Below are 20,271 nucleotides of genomic sequence, written 5' to 3' on the forward strand. Positions count from 1 at the left end.
TCCTCTTCTCATTTCTCCTTCACATTCATTTCAAAGTCCTCTTGAATTAGATCATGGTTAGCCAACACATTCATTCTAGTCTTCATAAGAACCCAGAGTCTGTAACTTTGCTATTCTAAGTTGTGGGAAAAACACGAATCCAGTGTGTGGGCTCTGTCCTACATACAAGCCACACCCAGCCCAACGTCAGCCTTCAAGTCCTCAAGGGCAGCAGAAGCCAGTGACGAACACGCTCTCTGTGCCAGGGGCCCTTCCACCCAGCATCCACCACAGCAGAGGCTCTGATGCTTCCCCGGCCTCTGTGTCAGGTGTCCCTGTCACCTGAGCTGTCGGGTCTCAGTGTCATGTGGTGGCACTCACCTAGGACAAGAACAAAGTTCCTGGATAATGGGGGCAAGTCACACACAGGGCACTGAGCTGCTCCCACGTGCCACCCCACCCCAGGGTGGGCTGAGGGCTCCTGTGTGTGTTTGGTGTCTTGTTTGTATCTAGGAGATACGTCATCTGGAGCCCACGCCTTGGAGGAGGAAGTTGCATGGGGAGTGGAGGGGGCAGGTGACAGAACCCAGGCCCGGAAGGGCTGCTGCACTGTGGCAGGAAGATCAGCCCAGCCACGTTCTCTGCACACCTCGGGGCCCACCCTGGCCTGCCTGCAACCCCACCTCACCAACGCTGGGATCCCAGGGCGGGGTCCTCTGTGCCTGTCCTGAGGGGACTGTAGGGACTGTTTATTTCCTTCTGGGCTGTCGCAGATGCTGTGACAGGCCTCCTCCTTTCTTCAGGAATACAGCTGCAGTCTGTGAGCCCCGCAGAAATACAGTGAAGAAACCCCCGAGAACATGCAGCTGTGCCCACCTCCAGCCTCAGCTCCATTGCTCAGAGGCGAGGAGAAGGCCCTGCTCACGCAGCCCTGCGGAGCGCTGGAGCAGTGCAGGCGTCGCGGCCTGGCTCTCAGGATGCCTCCTGTGCTTTATGATCGTGAAATTTCCCCGTACAAACAACAAACTGCCACTCCCTGCAAAGCTGGACTGAAACCCCTAAGACCCTCGATGTGAAAGGCGCCTTACAGACCTGCCAGTCCACCCCTCACTCCACATGTCAGGAATGGGAGGAGGAGGAGACGGCAGAGACGGACACAGGAAAGTTCTTGAAGGGTGAGGCGCTCCTGATAGTACGCACCTCCCCAGTAAGTCCCAGGGTGACTGCGCCACCCCCAGCCCGCTCTCACAGAGCTGACGTTTCAAGTCTGTGGCCAAAACGTCCTTGTCTCGTCTTCGGTGTCCGTGGCTGGCAGTGGTTTGGAATGCCGGTCACAGGGCTCTGCTTTCATCGTGGGGCATGAGTGTCTGCGCTTTAAATCCCGTCTCCTCCCCCACATACAATTCTTGTCCTGGGACAGGTAACTGGGTGCTGTGGAAGGTGACATGCTCTCCAACACCAGCCCCGCCCCTTTCCAGCCCCCACGGGGCCCCAGGCTTACCCCAGCTGAGCATCCCCCAAAATGTTTCCAGTAATGTTGCTAATTTTCCAGACAGCCTTCTCTCCAGGATCCCCCTAGAGTACCTCCCCAAGTGCAAAGTCCACCATTTAAGCCCTCTTCTGAAAATTACTTAAATGCCCCTGAGGGTTGTGCCTCCTCTGTAGAAAGCTGGCTGTTTAAGAAGCAAGGCCATGCATGCCCAGAGTATGGAAAATCACACAGTAGAGATACAGGAATATCAGGCTTGCTATGAAACCCCACGGGGGACAACACTTCTGTGAACACACTGGGTACATCAGAGGAAGAGGAGGAGCAAGCCAAGAGAAGCCATGGGCAGCAGCATCCGCAGACCTGCTTCTGCTCAAGCTCTCCTGCGTAGGGCTGCGGGTGCCCAACACAGAAAGAGGCCCCCCAAACCTTCCTCTGAGCTGGCTGAAGCTGCAATTTCAAAACAGCCCATCAACGCCATACACTACATTCACAAAGGCTCATTGCACACAGCCCATGAGTTAGGGTCTTTTCTTCAAGCAATTCAGCGACGGCCCTGCAGCAGTCTGAGAGAAGGAGCTTTGGGAGAGCTGCACAGGCTTGGGCTTGCCACAAACAGGTCACGCACGTCACAGGCTGCTCTTGTCCTCTGTGTCATGGTGTTTAAAACATTACAGTTTTTCTTTCTTTTTTTTTTTAAGAATAAGAATAGTGTTTAATGAGAAATATTATTTACGTAGTAATCTAAATCATCATTTATTTGTATCTAACTTGGTATTTTTATTTATTTGTTTTGTTTTGTTTTATGTTATAGTGAAAGCTGTCTGGCTACTACAGTTGTTTTTTTTTTTTTTTTAAGGAAGAAAGAAAGGGAGAAAGAAAAAAAATGAAGGAGAGGAAGAAAAAAGAAGAGAAAGAGGGAAAGAGAACGGGAGTATTGCTTTATTGCCCAGGCTAGAATGCAGTCTAGAAATGCAGATTGAAAACCTCTTTTATGCCAATAATTGTGCTTAACAATGGAGACAGGAAGGAATAAGGGAAGAAAATAACAAACAAGCAGCCAACCAATATTTCATTTAAACCTATGAAATGCTATGCGATTACTGAGGAGTGATTTACTTCCAATTATGTAGTCACTTTTAGAGTAGGTGTGATGTGGTACTGATAAGAATGTATGTTTTGTGTATTTGAAGTGGAGGGTTCTATAAATGCTTATTAAGTTTACTTGTTCCGGGTCTGAGTTCAAGTCCTGGATATCCTTGTTAATTTTCTATCTCGTTGATCAGGCTAATATTGACAATTTGATGTTACAGTCTCCCACTATTATTGTGTGGGAGTCTAAGTCTCTTTGTAAGTCATTAAGAATTTGTCTTATGTATCTGGGTGCTCCTGTATTGGGTGTGTGTATATTTAGGATCGTTAGCTCTTCTTGTTGCATTGATCTTTTTACCATTATGTAATGCCCTTCTTTGCCTCTTTTGATCTTTGTTGCTTTAAAGTCTATTTTATCAGAGGCGAGAATTGCAACTCCTGCTTTTTATTTATTTATTTATTTTTGCTCTCCGTTTGGTTGGTAAATCTTCCTCCATCCCTTTGTTTTGAGTCTTTGTGTATCGTTGCATGTGAGATGGGTCTGGATGCAGCATACCGATGGGTTTTGGCTTTTTATTCAGTTTGAATAATAATATATATGAGTTTAATACTGCCATTTGATGCTAGCTGGCTGTTTTGCCCATTAGTTGATGTAAATTCTTCATTATGTTGATGCTGTTTACTTTTTGATATAGTTTTGGAAAGGCTGATACTGGTTGTTCCTTTATATGTGTAGTGCTTCTTTCAGAAGCTCTTGTAAAGCAGGCCTGGTAGTGGTGAAATTTTTAAGTACTTGCTTTTTTGCAAAAGATTTTATTTTTCCTTCGCTTGTAAAGCTTAATTTGGCTGGATATGAAATTCTGGGTTGAAAGTTCTTTTCTTTAAGGATGTTGAATATTGGCCCCCACTCTTTTCTGGCTTGTAGAGTTTCTGCTGAGAGATCTGCTGTTAAGTCTGATAGGCTTCCCTTTGTGGGTAAGCTGACCTTTCTCTGTAATGTTTTTTCCTATGAAATTTAATTTTACTTTGTTACTTAAGTATAATAGCAATGCGCCTAGGTGCGGGGCTCATGCCTGTAATCTCAGCACTTTGAGAAGCTGAGGTGGGCGGATCACCTGACGTCGGGTTAGTTTTGTAACCTAACTACAAATAATGAACAAAAAATTATTATCTTGAACTTTTAACACATGGGAACTAAACCCAAAAACGATGACCAGTTTTCCCTCTACCTGAACTCTATTTGTAAATAAATGCTGCTATCAATGACTGATTACAAACCAATAACCATACGGTAGTCACGCATGCATCACGGGCAGCGCCCTAATCATGACCAACCTGGGTGGAGCAATGACTGCTGTCTCCACCTGCAACTGCCAACGACCCGCCACATAGGACCCCAAATTCCACAACGACTTCACAGAAAACCCAGGAAGGTGAAGACGCGGTCAGGAGGGACTTTCATCCACGAAACTTCAACAGCACACAGAAGCAGAAGGCAGGCAGAACAAGACACTCAACGGGCAGCAAGAAGATGGTGAGCAGGGAGGCGTGGGTGAGCTGGGAGCCCCAGAAGCTCTGCAGATGAGGAGGCGGGGCTGACGGTGCTGGGGCTGCGCTCCCTCTGCAGTGGCCACACAGCCCGGGCTCGCGTGGTGCTGGAGGACCTGACTATTGCCACGCCATAGCCACTTGCCCCACAGGCTGAGTCCAGGTTTACACTGATTTCTGCTAGGTTTTACAGGGATTTAGATCCCAGGTTCTAGCTCTTGGCTCTTCTTGGAAACTGGATGAGGACACCTGCCCCACCTTCTGACCCTCCAGATCCCAGACGGGTGATTGTGGTGGTGGTCCTAAGTGCTGCCTCAGTGAGGAGGCTGTAGGCGCTATGCTGAGGGCTCTGCCCCTATGGCTGATGCAGGAGTGTGTGTCTAAAACTCATAGACCCTAACGTCAGACATGCACACTCTCAGCAGGCTCCAGCACCCAGCTGCCTTACTCTCACGTGTGTGCCCACCACTCTTGCTGTGTCAAGAGGGGAGACAACGAGTTTCAAAACAACTGCACTGTACTGAGGGAGGAGGTGGCACCCTCGCTAGAGCACGGCCGCTTAGGAGGATGGGGGTGGGGTGCCGTCAGTGCCCGGCGGGCAGTGGCAGTTGGGGCCTGAATAGAGTAAGCTTGGGGTTTCCTGCAGAGGATGTTGGTTGTCATGGCTCATCAGGGGTACTGGGAGCCACCAGCAGGTGGGGAGAAATCAAAGTGTGTGGGCTCTGGCTGCCCTGTGGTGAACCCTTGGGAATCTGCCCAGCCTTCTGACCTACAATGCCACGTCTGCATGCCTTGGTTCAGACCGTGCTCCCACCAGACCTGGGGAGGCTGTGCGTCACAGAATGGCCACTCTCAGCTGGCTCCACCGTCCCGCCTTGCCCTGCAGGGCCTGCACATGGCCAACCTATGTTGTCCAGGCTGGTCTCAAACTCCTGTCCTTAAGCCGTCCTCCCACCTCAGCCTTGGGATTCAGGCATTAGCCACCATGCCTGGCCTGCTGTGAGTCTTTTTAAAGAAAGCAACCACGTCAGACAAAACTATGTGCCCCCCATTCTCCCTGTTCTTAACAGCACTTGACTTTGTTTAGGACAGCAATGTGTTTAATGGAGGCCTCACTGCCCAGCCTCCGCTGCAGGTGGGGACACGTGACACTGCGCTAGCCACTGAGGTAGGGGAAGCCACTAGGTATGGCTTGTGGGGAGATCTTTAAAGAAGGGCAGAGCCAGGGCCAGGAGCAGTGGCTCATGCCTGTAATCCTGGCACTTTGGGAGGCCAAGGCAGGAGGACGGCTTAAGCCCAGGAGCTCAAGCCCAGCCTGGGCAACACAGTGAGACCCCATCTCTATCAAAAAATGAAAAGTAGCCCAGTGTTATAGTGCCGGTAGTCCCGCCTACTAGGGCGGCTGAGGTGGGAGGATTGTTTGAGTTTGAGAGGTAAGGCTGTGGTGAACCATGCTTCCACCTTTGCACTGCAGCCTGGGCAACAGAGTGAGACCCTGTCAAGGAAAGGAAAAAGGAAAAAGGAAAGGAAAGGAAAGTGGGAAGAACCAGCTAGCTACCTTTGCCGGTCCTCCTCCTCCTCCTTGGAACACAAAGCTAATGCTGTAGCAGGGCAGCCATCTTGCCAACACTGGGCCACGTGGCACTCTCCCTTGTGGCCACAGACGGCTCTGGGCTGCCTGCGTCCATGCTTGTCACATTGGAGGACAGAACACTTGGGGTTTAGAGCCCTGCAGCTGGCTCTGTCACAGGCAGCTGAACCCAGGTCAGGAGACACACAGTGAGTACTCACAGTCTGCCGTGTAGTCCGCCTGGGAGGGCTGCACAGGCGCACCGTCTGCGTTGTGTGGGGTGGGAGTGGAGCTGTCAGCCTGCGCCTTACGGACAAGCGCTGCCAGCGGGTGATCTGGATCCACCACCTTCAAGGGCTGGAGACAGAGAAGACACAAGCTGAGCGTTTGGGATTCAGAACCGTGCAGAGCTGTTATGCTGCACAAGGCTCACCCCAGGACACAGTGTAGATGCCTTGAAAACACACACACGCTCACACGCACCCAAGGAGGTCCTAGCTAGTTGTTGACAAATGTACCAGCTGGCTGTAAGTCTCAGAGGAACTGAGTGAACACAGGGTTTCAATTTCTGAAATAACCCCAAGAAGAGGACAGATGAACAATCAAGACCAGTTTGATATCAATTAAAGTGTGAATGTCTAACCCCATGAAAAACTTGAAACTGTCTTTTCTTATAGGAGTTTCTGATTTTAATCGCCAATGGTTTTTCCAGTCCAATCAATCAGCAATCATTCCCTCAAAAGGTCACCCACACTGCATGACTGCTGAAAACCAGATGCTCAAATCAAGTAGATTCCTGTTTTTTATGTTGCAAATGGCAGAGTGTGTGAATTAACCACAAGATAGTGCTGAGCGGTTTCTTCACACAGAGGAGGGGAAGATCAGAAGTGCAAACATTTATTTAAAAACAACCTGTGATGGTAACAGAGCACCTGAAGATGCGTATATGCTGATCACCTATAAAATCCAATTCTGTAACGAAACCACAACTAAACATTTTTTTTTTTCTCTCTTTTTGAGACAGAGTCTCACTCCATCTCCCAGGCTGGAGTGCTGTAGCATGGTATCGGCTCACTGCAACCTCCACCTCCCAGGTTCAAGCAATTCTTGTGCCTTAGCCCCCTGAGTAGCTGGAATTACAGGTGTGTCCACCATGCCTGGCTAATTTTTGTATTTTTAGTAGTAATGGGGTTTCCCATGCTGGCCAGACTATCTTGAACTCTGGACCTCAGGTGATCCACCTGTCTTGGGCTCCCAAAGTGCTAGGATTACATGTGTGAGCCACCACACCCGCCCAGACAACAAAACGATTTTCAAGTCTTAACCAACACTCTACTTATTCTGAGTATCTCAGAGAGTGAAACTAATAGAATGATCAAATTATCATAAGCAAATGCTCACAAAGTTTATAAGATAGATAGGTAAGAAACCAAAGAAACAGATGCTTTGTCACCCAGCTAAAATAAAAAGTGCAGATACACCTCAATGACGATAAAATAAGATACAACACACGAGAATGACATTCTTCGTATCTTCCAAAATTACATTAGAAGAAGTTTTGTTGTGGCATTAAAAATATAGCTCAACAATGAGATAAAAACCTTCATCAGCTCTTCAAGGCGGTTACACTTCTTGGAGGCAAAGAGAGAAGGATGCAGGTAATTCCCATCTTCTTCATCATCATCATCTTCATTGTCAGAGCTGACCCCTGATTCTGAAATCAAAATCACATTTCAAGATTTTGGTGTATGGTGAGAAAAAAAGTATAAATTAATTATGCAAAAACTTAGAAGCAGCCAAAGGCCGACATACATATAGTCATTTCTTAGTTATCTGTCCAAAAAGCACTTTTGGAAAAATTTCCCCAGTCACCCAACTTGTTCAGAAGCAGGCCAGACAGAAATGATTGTGACCTCTGGCCATTTGGTGACTCCTTGCCAGCACCCTGCACCAGCTGGTCTGGGGCACTGTATGCTCTTTTTTCTTTTCCTTTCTTTCTTTTTTTTTTAAAAAAAGGCAAAAATCGTACTGATTTATGAAAAGCAAAATAATAGTGACAAATAAAAAAAAAACCTACAACAAATCTGAAGATGAGGCCTGCAATAGGATTCACACAACTGATTTAAAACCGATTTTGGCTGAAGAGAACAAAATTCTGTGGAAGGGCTGGGCGCAGTGGCTCGTGCCTGTGATCCCAGCACTTTGGGAGGCTGAGGCGGGTAGATCACCTGAGGTGAGGAGTTTGAGACCACCCTAGCCAATATGATGAAACCCTGTCTCTACTAAAAATATAAAAATTAGCTGGGCATGGTGGCATGTGCCTGTGATCCCAGTTACTTGGGAGGCTGAGGCATGAGAATCACTTGAGCCCAGGAGGCAGAGGCTGCAGTGAGCTGAGATCATGCCATTGCACTCCAGCCTGGTTGACAAGAATGAGACTCTATCTCTGATTAAAAAAAAAAATTCAATAGAAGATATATATACATATATAAACATAGATGAATAGACTTGTCAACATACCATCTTTATTCAAAATACAGCTGGCTTTTGCAGTAAGAACTCCAAAATAGAGACACCATTATAAAAACTAGCTTAAAACAGATAATCCAAGTAAAAATGTTCATTTTCATGGCCATGTATAATTGTGCCATATGGCCCCGAACACTGTGGTACACGAATAATCCAAAAGGGGATGGAACAGTTTTCTCTATGAAACGTTAAGAAGGCAAAATGTGGGCAAAAATTTCCCAGCCAGATGATTACGTTCTGACAGCATCAATATTTAATGATATTTCATTTACGTATAAAATACCAACCGAGAACTGAATAAAGGTGCACCAGCAGGGGTAATGATGATGTCGCAGCGGCGGGATTCCAGACACATGCTAGCAATTCTAGTCTGGCTTTCACCCACGCATCTGTGAGAACGTGCGTCTCTATGCTCTTCCCAGAACCAGCCGCCGCCCGCCATCCCCACCACGCAGGCCCGCGGTCTGGACGGAACAGACGCTGTTGTACCTACTTTTCTTCTCGTCACTTTTGTTTTCTGCCAGGACAGTGTAGCGCCCTTCCTTCATGGCTTTCTGGATGAACTTATAGTAGGGGTTGAGGTAATGGTCGAAGCGCAGGAAGTCAAACTGGGAGTTCCGGGCCTGCTTGGCCTTCAGCATGATCTCAAACTGCGCCCCCTGCCTGCACACGAAGCTGGCCGTGCGCTCGATGATGGCGTGCATTTTAGCAGTTGGCGGCTATGGGAAGACACACACATTCACGTCACCCATGTGTCCTCTTGTCCACTGGCCACGTGATTTCACTAAGACACAGCAACGACTCTGGTTTTACCGTTAATTTTAAGAGATAAGAGACTTTAAGCTGGAAGAGCCCAGGCTGTTCGGACTTGCCTGTCTCCAAATCTTGTCAGCATTTTGTAGGAGAGAAAAAGTGCCCACTGAGGCGGGCCACGCCACCTTGGTACAGACCCACGGAGGCCACCTCTTTTTGCACCCAGTCAACACCCTTCTATGTATCAGGAGTCTTTAAGCTATGATGGGGTTCAGGGGGTTTGTGAATCCTCTGTGTATGCAAATTTTACATACAAGCATTTTTCCAGGGAGAGGGTACACATTCCATGGTTCTCAATAATCAGAATCACTGCTCTTTCCCATTGCTTAGCGAGGACTAGCTGTCACAGCTTGGAGGCTCCCTCTTACAACACAGCCCTCTGGACACCCAACGAAAGCCGCAAAAGTAGGCCACGTCTGTCTTCTGCACCTGAGCGCTGTTCCTCAGCCCTGTACAGTTCCTGGCTCACTGCCATTCCCACTTAAAGGCAGTGTCCCAAGCTGAAAACCACCTCGGCGTGGTCTGGCCAGAGCAGACGGGAGACTCCAGGTGAGTTCTTTCCAGTGTCAATGCCCTCCCTCATCCCTTCACGAGCTAAGGAGTCACCTCGACAACCTCGTGCGCTCAGCATTTCCTGCCCACAAATGGACCTTGTTAGACCAAAAGCGGAAAGCCACACATCTAAGATACCTTTAGTATCAACAGAGATTAACACTAGGAAATTACTAGCAAATAAAACTGGCAATTATTCTCATTAAAAATGCATGGCTAAGAATTCAGGGCTTCATCCTTCACAAAATATAAATGACTTAATCTCTAATTTAATTTTTGAACTAATAACACCCTTCACACTGAAAAAGGATAAATGTCTACAATTAAACTTATTCACTAATCCTCAGATAAATTAAATTCCATGTTAAAGGCCCACTGCGTGTGTGTGGATCACGACTGCCCACTGCGTGTGTGTGGATCACGACTGCCCACTGCGTGTGTGTGGATCACGACTGCCCACTGCGTGTGTGTGGATCACGACTGCCCATTGCGTGTGTGGGGATCACGACTTGGATTTTCAGTGGCTCTGGCTGGTCATTGTTAAAACAGAATATTCCATAAACACATCAATAATTATGACTGCTTCATAATAACGATCCTTAAAGGAAAATATGACACTTCCAGTTTAGGCTTTCTTTATTGACCAAACCACCTTGTTGGTCTAAAATTTCTTAAAAATAGGCCCATTTATTACATAATACTACCACTATCATGGTTAGAAAGCAACGTGTAGGTAACTTCACAAAAAAACAAAGTATCTTATGAACACAGGTTGGCTACCAACCCTGAATAAGATTTAAAAGTATGTGGTTTGGGGCTGGGCATGGTGACTCACGCCTGTAATCCAGCACTGTGGGAGGCCGAGGTGGGCAGATCATGAGGTCAGGAGATCAAGACCATCCTGGCTAACACCGTGAAACTCCACCTCTACTAAAAATACACAAAATTAGCTGGGTGTGGGGGCACGCGCCTGTAGTCCCAGCTGCTGGGGAGGCTGAGGCAGGGGAATCGCTTGAACCCGGGAAGTGGAGGCTGCAGTGAGCTGAGATCGCGCCGACACACTCCAGCCTGGGTGACAGAGCGAGACTCTGTCTCAAAAACAAAACAAAACGAAAGTATCTGGTTTGGAAAAAACCATTCTTTATTATGCAGGCTTTAGGTAAATTGTTTTCCATTTAAGAATACCATGATCACTCCTACTACACAATGAGATTTAAAAAATACAGCCAACATATAAACATGCATATGTTACAACACCTGAGGAAAGGAAACGTTTTTCTAACTGAAATCCGGTGGGGAAGGCTTTTGTTTAATAAGCTGATGGAGCCCCAGCAGGGGGCTAACACCTCTCCCCCTCCTTCAAAATTCCATTAATATGAACTCAAACTCCAGAGGAGGCATTGGGAAATGGAATTAAGATATCTACAGGTCAGAAAACCCACAGGAATGTAAGGTTTCCTAAGACCTTTGGAAAAGGCTTGAGCTCAGAACCATCGGGGGACCACGAAGGAGGTGGCAGGACATAAAGAAGGGAAATTAGCAAGGAACTCCAGGGGCAGCGGGCCAGCCCTCTCCTCAAGGGATTGGGGAGAAAAAAATCAAACACCAGCTTTGCCCAGAGCCCCAAATAAGTATCAGACTGAGTCAAAATTCAAAGGCAAAAATACAAATACAGAAATATTAGCAGTAAACGTAGGAAAGTATTTTCAAACTCTTGGGGGTGGGAAAAGTCTTCCAAAATAAGCTTTACAATCCTGAAGCCATAAGGAATAGAGGAACACATATCACTCCATACTTCAGTTCTGCAGGCAGAGTTGCACGATCAGTTCCAAGACAAAGCGCCGTGAGAAAACATCTGCGAGACACTGAGGACCAACAGTCACGTTCATCAGACGTGAGGAGTCCCGGCAAACCCCAACAAAAGGCCGATCACTCCACAGCGGTGGGAGAATCAATCGATACTTCTTCCCTCCCCGCCCACTTTCCGTGATCATATACCACCTAAACTACGATGAAATAACGCTCTAATCTGCACAGATCTGACACAGCTTAACTTTGGTGCTACAGAGCTCTGGAGTCGGTCCTGTGGCTGGAACCCTAGGCCTGACCCTCACAAGTCTAACTCAGGACAGTTACTCTTAACTTTCTAAACCTTAACATCTGGAAGCAACTATCTACTTCGTAGGGTTTATTTTTTACTTTATGGAGACAGGATCTGGCTCTGTTGTCCAGGCTGGAGTACAGTGGTACCATATCAGCTCACTACAACCTCCCCCGCTGGGTTCAAACCATCCTCCCACCTCAGCCTCCTGAGCAGCTGGGACTACAGGCATGTACCACCATGCCTGGCTCATTTTTTAAAAATTTTCTGTAGAGGCGGAGTTTCACCATGTTGCCCAGGCTGGTCTTGAACTCCTGGGCTCAAGTAACTCTCCCACCTCGGCCTCCCAACGTGCTGGGATTACAGACGTGAGCCACTGCACCTGGCCTGTAGACTTATTTTCAGTATTAACTGAGAGATATGCCTAAGGAAGCACTTAGTACCGTGTTTGGTACACAGTAGGTGCTCAATAAAGGCTGCTTCTATGTTATTATTTGTTAACAGAGTAAATGTTGCACCTAACAGCAACTATGAAATCCTTCCCCACTTTTCTCCTGTCCATAAAACGTGGGGACAGGAGGAAAGTGGGGAAGCCTTGGAGCGAGCGGATTTCCCTTGGAACTGCGTCCTCACAGGTCTGCAGAGCTGCAGCATCGTGCTCACGGCAACCACTGCTGCTGAGGTCCTCTCGCTCCCAGGAGGTGAGTAAAGTGTTGGAGAACGGGCAGGCCGGGTGAGACCCTGGGCACCTGGCAGACACTACCTGTGGCTCAGAGCCCCACGGGCACCATCTGCTCTGGAGACTAAGGAGAGGAGGCAGGTAAGAGGACAGCTGAGCAGCAGCCTCTCCACCTTCCCACCCCACAGCTGCTGCCTAAGTGCCCGACGGACCCGAACACAACAAAACACAATGGGGGACGGGCCCGGTGTGGGGACCCTGGGCAGGACCAGGATGGGTACTCAGGACCCTAGGAAAGGGACAGCAACAGAACGTGCCACGTTGGTACAAACGACGCCGGGCTACGAAGAATGAAGAAACAGATCCTGACTTCCCGTGGAAGAGAAAAATGTACACATGGGATCACTCTATAAAGCTGAAAACAAAGCTGCACGACCACCCCAGGGGGCTGAACTCAAAGGCTCAGCTCTCCGGGCCACGAGAGCTGCGTGGGAGTTTACCACGGGTAGGGCAAGTATCAGCAGGACCCAGTGTCTCAAGCAGGAGGAAGAACACAACTCTGGGTGATGTCACTTCTTTTTTAAAAAAAGGTATATATATTTTTTGAGACAGGGTCTCAATCTGTCATCCAGGCTGGAATGCAGTGCCACAATCATAGCTCACTGCAGCCTCTACCTCCTGGGCTCAAGTGATTTTCCTACCTCATCCTCCCAAGTAGCTGGGACTACAGGCACGCGCCACCACACTGGGCTATTACTTGTACTTGTTTGTAGAGATGGGATCTCGCTATGTTGCCCAGGCTAGTCCCTCCTGGCCTCAAGTGATCCTCCCACCTTAGTCTCCCCAAGGGCTGGGATTCCAGGTGTGAGCCACTCACTGTACCCAGCCTGGGGTGCCATAATTTCTAACGACTTCTTACTCTTCATCCAAAAGCCTCAAGGATCCTGTTATCATTAGGTTCTAACCCAATATTTAGTTTAAAAACCAAGAACCTCCTGAAGTACCTGCTGTTTTTACCAATCACTCCAACCTTCCCTTGTCGCTGAGTCAAACCAAGTCCTGCCCCTGAGGCAGCAGCGGTCTACTTAAACACAAGTCCACAATACTGAGGCCTAGTCACCAAAACAACTTACGATGCAGACACTTCTGTCTTCTGCATTTTCCCCACTGACATGGACACCATAGAGTATAATTTACACAATGAATTACTGTCAAAAAAATCACAGTAACTATGAGAATGAAATACTGACACTGCCATAGAGTAAATGAAGGATGTCTACTCAGGAGGCCTTCCATAAAACCTGTCATTAGAAGAACCTTTAAGAAGATAGCAAGTCACTATACACTAAGACTTACTTTGCTCTCCAGTGAGTGACAAGTATGTTTGATTCTGGAAGACTATTAAGAGCTTAGTGATGCTTATTTTGGCTGAGAACACAAAGCCATTAAATATTTCAATAGAAATGAAGGCAACAAAAATTCTCTTGTACCTCTATACTTATATTTGAATAAAAAATTTAAAAATCTTTAACACTAAAAACAAGTAAAATTCCACAGTCAACCTGACATAAACTTTTTAGCATGAAATAGAGATGGAGCATTTAGTATTTAATCAAAATGGGGCAACTGTGATTTTTAAAGCTTCATTTTCATGTGTCTCTCACGCATAACGAGCATATTTCAGAACAAGCAGGAATATACCAAGACACAGAAATTAATACAAGTCTTAGGATGTCAAATCTGTAACTTCAGCTTTAACCATAGCCAAATGATCAATGCTAGACACGGAGAGACACATCCGCGTATAGCCAAATGATCAATGCTAGACACGGAGACACACCCGCGCATAGCGAAATACCCGCGCATAGAGAAATGATCAATGCTAGACACGGAGAGACACACCCGCGCATAGCCAAATGATCAATGCTAGACACGGAGACACACACCCGCGCGTAGCCAAATGATCAATGCTAGACACGGAGAGACACACCCGCGCGTAGCCAAATGATCAATGCTAGACACGGAGAGACACACCCGCGCGTAGCCAAATGATCAATGCTAGACACGGAGACACACACCTGCGCGTAGCCAAATGATCAATGCTAGACACGGAGAGACACACCCGCGCATAGCCAAATGATCAATGCTAGACACGGAGAGACACACCCGCGCATAGCCAAGTGATCAATGCTAGACACGGAGAGACACACCCGCACATAGCCAAGTGATCAATGCTAGACACGGAGACACACACCCGCGCATAGCCAAGTGATCAATGCTAGACACGGAGAGACACACCCGCGCGTAGCCAAGTGATCAATGCTAGACACGGAGACACACACCCGCGCGTAGCGAAATGATCAATGCTAGACACGGAGAGACACACCTGCACATAGCCAAATGATCAATGCTAGACACGGAGACACACACCTGCGCGTAGCCAAATGATCAATGCTAGACACGGAGACACACACCCGCGCGTAGCCAAATGATCAATGCTAGACACGGAGAGACACACCCGCACATAGCCAAGTGATCAATGCTAGACACGGAGAGACACACCCACGCGTAGCCAAGTGATCAATGCTAGACACGGAGAGACACACCCGCGCGTAGCCAAGTGATCAATGCTAGACACGGAGACACACACCCGCGCGTAGCCAAGTGATCAATGCTAGACTCGGAGACACACACCCGCGCGTAGCGAAATGATCAATGCTAGACACGGAGGGACACACCCGCGCATAGCCAAGTGATCAATGCTAGACACGGAGACACACACCCGCGCGTAGCCAAATGATCAATGCTAGACAAGGAGACACACACCTGCACGTAGCCAAATGATCAATGCTAGACACGGAGAGACACACCCGCGCGTAGCCAAATGATCAATGCTAGACATGGAGACACACACCTGCGCGTAGCCAAATGATCAATGCTAGACACGGAGAGACACACCCGCGCATAGCCAAATGATCAATGCTAGACACGGAGAGACACACCCGCACATAGCCAAGTGATCAATGCTAGACACGGAGACACACACCCGCGCATAGCCAAGTGATCAATGCTAGACACGGAGAGACACACCCGCGCGTAGCCAAGTGATCAATGCTAGACACGGAGACACACACCCGCGCGTAGCCAAGTGATCAATGCTAGACACGGAGAGACACACCTGCACATAGCCAAATGATCAATGCTAGACACGGAGACACACACCTGCGCGTAGCCAAATGATCAATGCTAGACACGGAGACACACACCCGCGCGTAGCCAAATGATCAATGCTAGACAAGGAGACACACACCTGCGCGTAGCCAAATGATCAATGCTAGACACGGAGAGACACACCCGCGCGTAGCCAAATGATCAATGCTAGACATGGAGACACACACCTGCGCGTAGCCAAATGATCAATGCTAGACACGGAGAGACACACCCGCGCATAGCCAAATGATCAATGCTAGACACGGAGAGACACACCCGCACATAGCCAAGTGATCAATGCTAGACACGGAGACACACACCCGCGCATAGCCAAGTGATCAATGCTAGACACGGAGAGACACACCCGCGCGTAGCCAAGTGATCAATGCTAGACACGGAGACACACACCCGCGCGTAGCGAAATGATCAATGCTAGACACGGAGAGACACACCTGCACATAGCCAAATGATCAATGCTAGACACGGAGACACACACCCGCGCGTAGCCAAATGATCAATGCTAGACAAGGAGAGACACACCCGCGCGTAGCCAAATGATCAATGCTAGACACGGAGAGACACACCCGCACATAGCCAAATGATCAATGCTAGACACGGAGACACACACCTGCGCGTAGCCAAATGATCAATGCTAGACACGGAGAGACACACCTGCACATAGCCAAATGATCAATGCTAGACACGGAGACACACACCTGCGCGTAGCCAAATGATCAATGCTAGACACGGAGAGACACACCCGCACATAGCCAAATGATCAATGCTAGACACGGAGAGACACACCCGCGCGTAGCCAAATGATCAATGCTAGACACGGAGAGACACACCCGCGCGTAGCCAAATGATCAATGCTAGACACGGAGAGACACACCCGCACATAGCCAAATGATCAATGCTAGACACGGAGACACACACCTGCGCGTAGCCAAATGATCAATGCTAGACACGGAGAGACACACCCGCGCGTAGCCAAGTAATCAATGCTAGACACGGAGACACACACCCGCGCGTAGCCAAGTGATCAATGCTAGACACGGAGACACACACCCGCGCGTAGCCAAATGATCAATGCTAGACACGGAGAGACACACCCGCGCATAGCCAAATGATCAATGCTAGACACGGAGAGACACACCCGCGCGTAGCCAAATGATCAATGCTAGACATGGAGACACACACCTGCGCGTAGCCAAATGATCAATGCTAGACACGGAGAGACACACCCGCGCATAGCCAAATGATCAATGCTAGACACGGAGACACACACCCGCGCGTAGCCAAGTGATCAATGCTAGACACGGAGAGACACACCCGCGCGTAGCCAAGTGATCAATGCTAGACACGGAGACACACACCCGCGCGTAGCCAAGTGATCAATGCTAGACACGGAGACACACACCCGCGCGTAGCGAAATGATCAATGCTAGACACGGAGGGACACACCCGCGCATAGCCAAGTGATCAATGCTAGACACGGAGACACACACCCGCGCGTAGCCAAGTGATCAATGCTAGACACGGAGAGACACACCCGTGCGTAGCCAAGTGATCAATGCTAGACACGGAGACACACACCCGCGCGTAGCCAAGTGATCAATGCTAGACACGGAGACACACACCCGCGCGTAGCGAAATGATCAATGCTAGACACGGAGGGACACACCCGTGCATAGCCAAGTGATCAATGCTAGACACGGAGACACACACCCGCGCGTAGCCAAATGATCAATGCTAGACATGGAGACACACACCTGCGTGTAGCCAAATGATCAATGCTAGACACGGAGAGACACACCCGCGCGTAGCCAAATGATCAATGCTAGACATGGAGACACACACCTGCGCGTAGCCAAATGATCAATGCTAGACACGGAGAGACACACCCGCGTGTAGCCAAATGATCAATGCTAGACATGGAGAGACACACCCGCGCATAGCCAAGTGATCAATGCTAGACACGGGGAGACACACCCGCGCATAGCCAAGTGATCAATGCTAGACACGGAGAGACACACCCGCACATAGCCAAGTGATCAATGCTAGACACGGAGAGACACACCCACGCATAGCCAAGTGATCAATGCTAGACACGGAGACACACACCCGCGCGTAGCCAAATGATCAATGCTAGACACGGAGAGACACACCCGCACGTAGCCAAATGATCAATGCTAGACATGGAGAGACACACCCGCGCGTAGCCAAGTGATCAATGCTAGACACGGAGAGACACACCCGCGCGTAGCGAAATGATCAATGCTAGACACGGAGAGACACACCCGCGCGTAGCCAAGTGATCAATGCTAGACACGGAGAGACACACCCGCGCGTAGCGAAATGATCAATGCTACACACGGAGACACACACCGGTGCATAGCAAAATGATCAATGCTAGACACAGAGACACACACCTGCGCAGTAACATAGTTTGGATCTGTGTCCCCACCCAACTCTCATGTCCAATTGTCGTCCCAGTGTTGGAGGTGGGACCTGGTGGGAGGTGAGTGGATCATGGGGGTGGATCCTTTAGGAAGAGTTTAGCACCATCTCCTCGGTGCTGTTCCCGTGGGAGACAGAGTGAGTTGTGGTAAGATCTGGTCATTTAAAAGCGTGTGGCACCTCCCTGCCTTCCTCCTGCTCTGGCCAGGAGTCAAGACGTGCCTGCTCCCTCTTCACCTCCCTCCATGAGTCAGAGCTTCCCGAGGCCTCCCAGGAGCAGATGCTGCCAGGCTTCCTGTACAGCCTGCAGAACTGCAAGCCAATTCAACCTGTTCTTTACAAACTACCCAGCCTCAGGTATTTGTTTATAGCTGTGCAAGAAGAGACCAATACAAGTAGTAACTACACTAGGCAAAATCCAAACGTGATTTTACCCCTATTTGCAAGAATGAAAGAGAGGGAGAGGATATGTAAATGAACAAGGGAAGAGAAGGAACGCACTGGAGGTGGGAGTCACAAGGGCTCATTTTATATCATACTTCATCACATAATGAAGGGCGAGAAAAAAAATGAAAGTCAAGAACCATCAAATTCATGCTGAACTAAATGAGAGTGGCGACGAGTGAGAGCAGGGGGAGGTGTGATGCTCCTTCTGTATGGCGTTTCCCCAGCACCTACCACGCAGCGTGGATTCGGGATGTGGGACACAAACAAGCATCTAGAATGCCTGCACCTGTGCACTTGTAATCCAGTTACGAAACGTCCCAGAAAAAACCTCCTGCTGCGCATGAACACTGGAGTCCTTCCCGAGTACACACGTGCAACCACAAGATGCTAAATCTCCCCAGTGCACATATAAAAATCCCATCAGACGTGGTGACTGACGATGGCATCATAGTTAAGACCATGGTTCCCAACCACCATTTATTAGCCAAATCCTTGACTATCCTAAGTCTCAGTCTCTTCATCTGCTGGAGAGGGATAGTAACGGCAGTTCTCTTATCGGGTTGTTAGCATTAAATAAGATAACTGTAAAAAGCAGCTTAGCACAGTGACTGGAATATGGAAATCCCTCAATGAATATTCAGGAAAAAAAAAAGAAAAAATCCTGGTTTGGGCTTTAACACCTGTTATAACTTAATTTAATGTGATATAACTGAAATAGCAGGAAAGGTCAATGCAGAACAGACAGTAACAGGCTGCAAAGCCCTCAGAGGAGGAAAACCAGGGTGGAATTCCTCTTTATCAGTGAAAGGGCAGCCTGGAGATGCCTCAGGGACCTAATCACAACACAGAAAACCACCAAGAAAATGTAACACACTTTAAAAAGCCAGAACAAAGCAACGTTACTGAAATCGACTCTCTCGAGCAAGAGTGCTTTTACGTCTACGTGTGGTTAACAGCCCAACAGCCACTCATTTTTAGTTTTCCAAGCTAGTAAAATCTGGGAATTCAGCTATATGACCTCTGAAACACACCCAGTTCCGGAGTCCCTGATGCTCCAGTAGAGTTCTTTCGCTCCAATTCTTCCCTTTTTATTTGAGGAAAATAAGTAGGGCGTGATCTTTTTCTCCACCAACTTACAAGGCATTTTAAAGCAGGATATGCCTAAAAAGCAGCTGTAATCATTATTGAGCTTTCCCACAAGCAAGACTGAATCATGACAAATAATGATGATGACAACTAGCGCTCACGAGGAAGGACACATACCAGCTCCACATCAGACGGGACGTTCAATCCTAAGGGGGCAACGAAGGGCTCTTCATTTTCCTCTAAATTTTCAGCCTCATTTTTTTCTGCATAAAAAGAAAATGTAAAAATTCAGAACAATGCAGGGAGGAAGGCACCTGCCAACAGCAGGCAGCAAGCCGGAAGCATGTGACTGGCTGTCCCTGCTTCTTTACCTTCTGTCATTACTTCTAGAAATCATTTTCAGCTTTCTCTTCTATTCCACCACATAAAGTGGAACTCACTTTACAAAATACCAAATGACGCAGGAGAGATGGTGGTGGGGGCCTAGGGGTGCAGCAGAGTGTGTACAGGGTCAGAGTGCATGGTATTCCCTTGGTATATGCAGGGGATTGGTTCTAGGGCCCCTGTGGACACCAAAATCCACATGTGCTCGAATTCCGAAGTTGGCCCATTTGAACCCACACACATATAAAGTTGGCCCTCCATCTATGCGAGTCTCGCATCCCTCAATCTGCTGTTTGGCTGAAAAAAATTCCTCACATAAGGACCTCCACAAT

At 48.3% G+C, this 20,271-nt stretch overlaps 1 protein-coding gene across 1 annotated transcript in view; it reads right to left on the reverse strand.

The window, feature by feature from the left end:
* Window positions 1-20,271, reverse strand: part of SFSWAP (splicing factor SWAP) — a 97,848-nt gene that overhangs the window by 69,085 nt on the left and 8,492 nt on the right. Inside the window, 4 exon segments of the mRNA XM_064379541.1 lie at window positions 5,900-6,035; window positions 7,280-7,392; window positions 8,701-8,926; window positions 19,733-19,818. Of these exon segments, the coding sequence (XP_064235611.1) occupies window positions 5,900-6,035; window positions 7,280-7,392; window positions 8,701-8,926; window positions 19,733-19,818 (561 nt within the window).

Source organism: Aotus nancymaae, unplaced genomic scaffold (assembly GCF_030222135.1).
Source record: "Aotus nancymaae isolate 86718 unplaced genomic scaffold, 86718_ANA_hifiasm-v0.15.2.pri h1tg000021l, whole genome shotgun sequence".
NCBI classification, from domain to species: Eukaryota; Metazoa; Chordata; class Mammalia; order Primates; family Aotidae; genus Aotus; species Aotus nancymaae.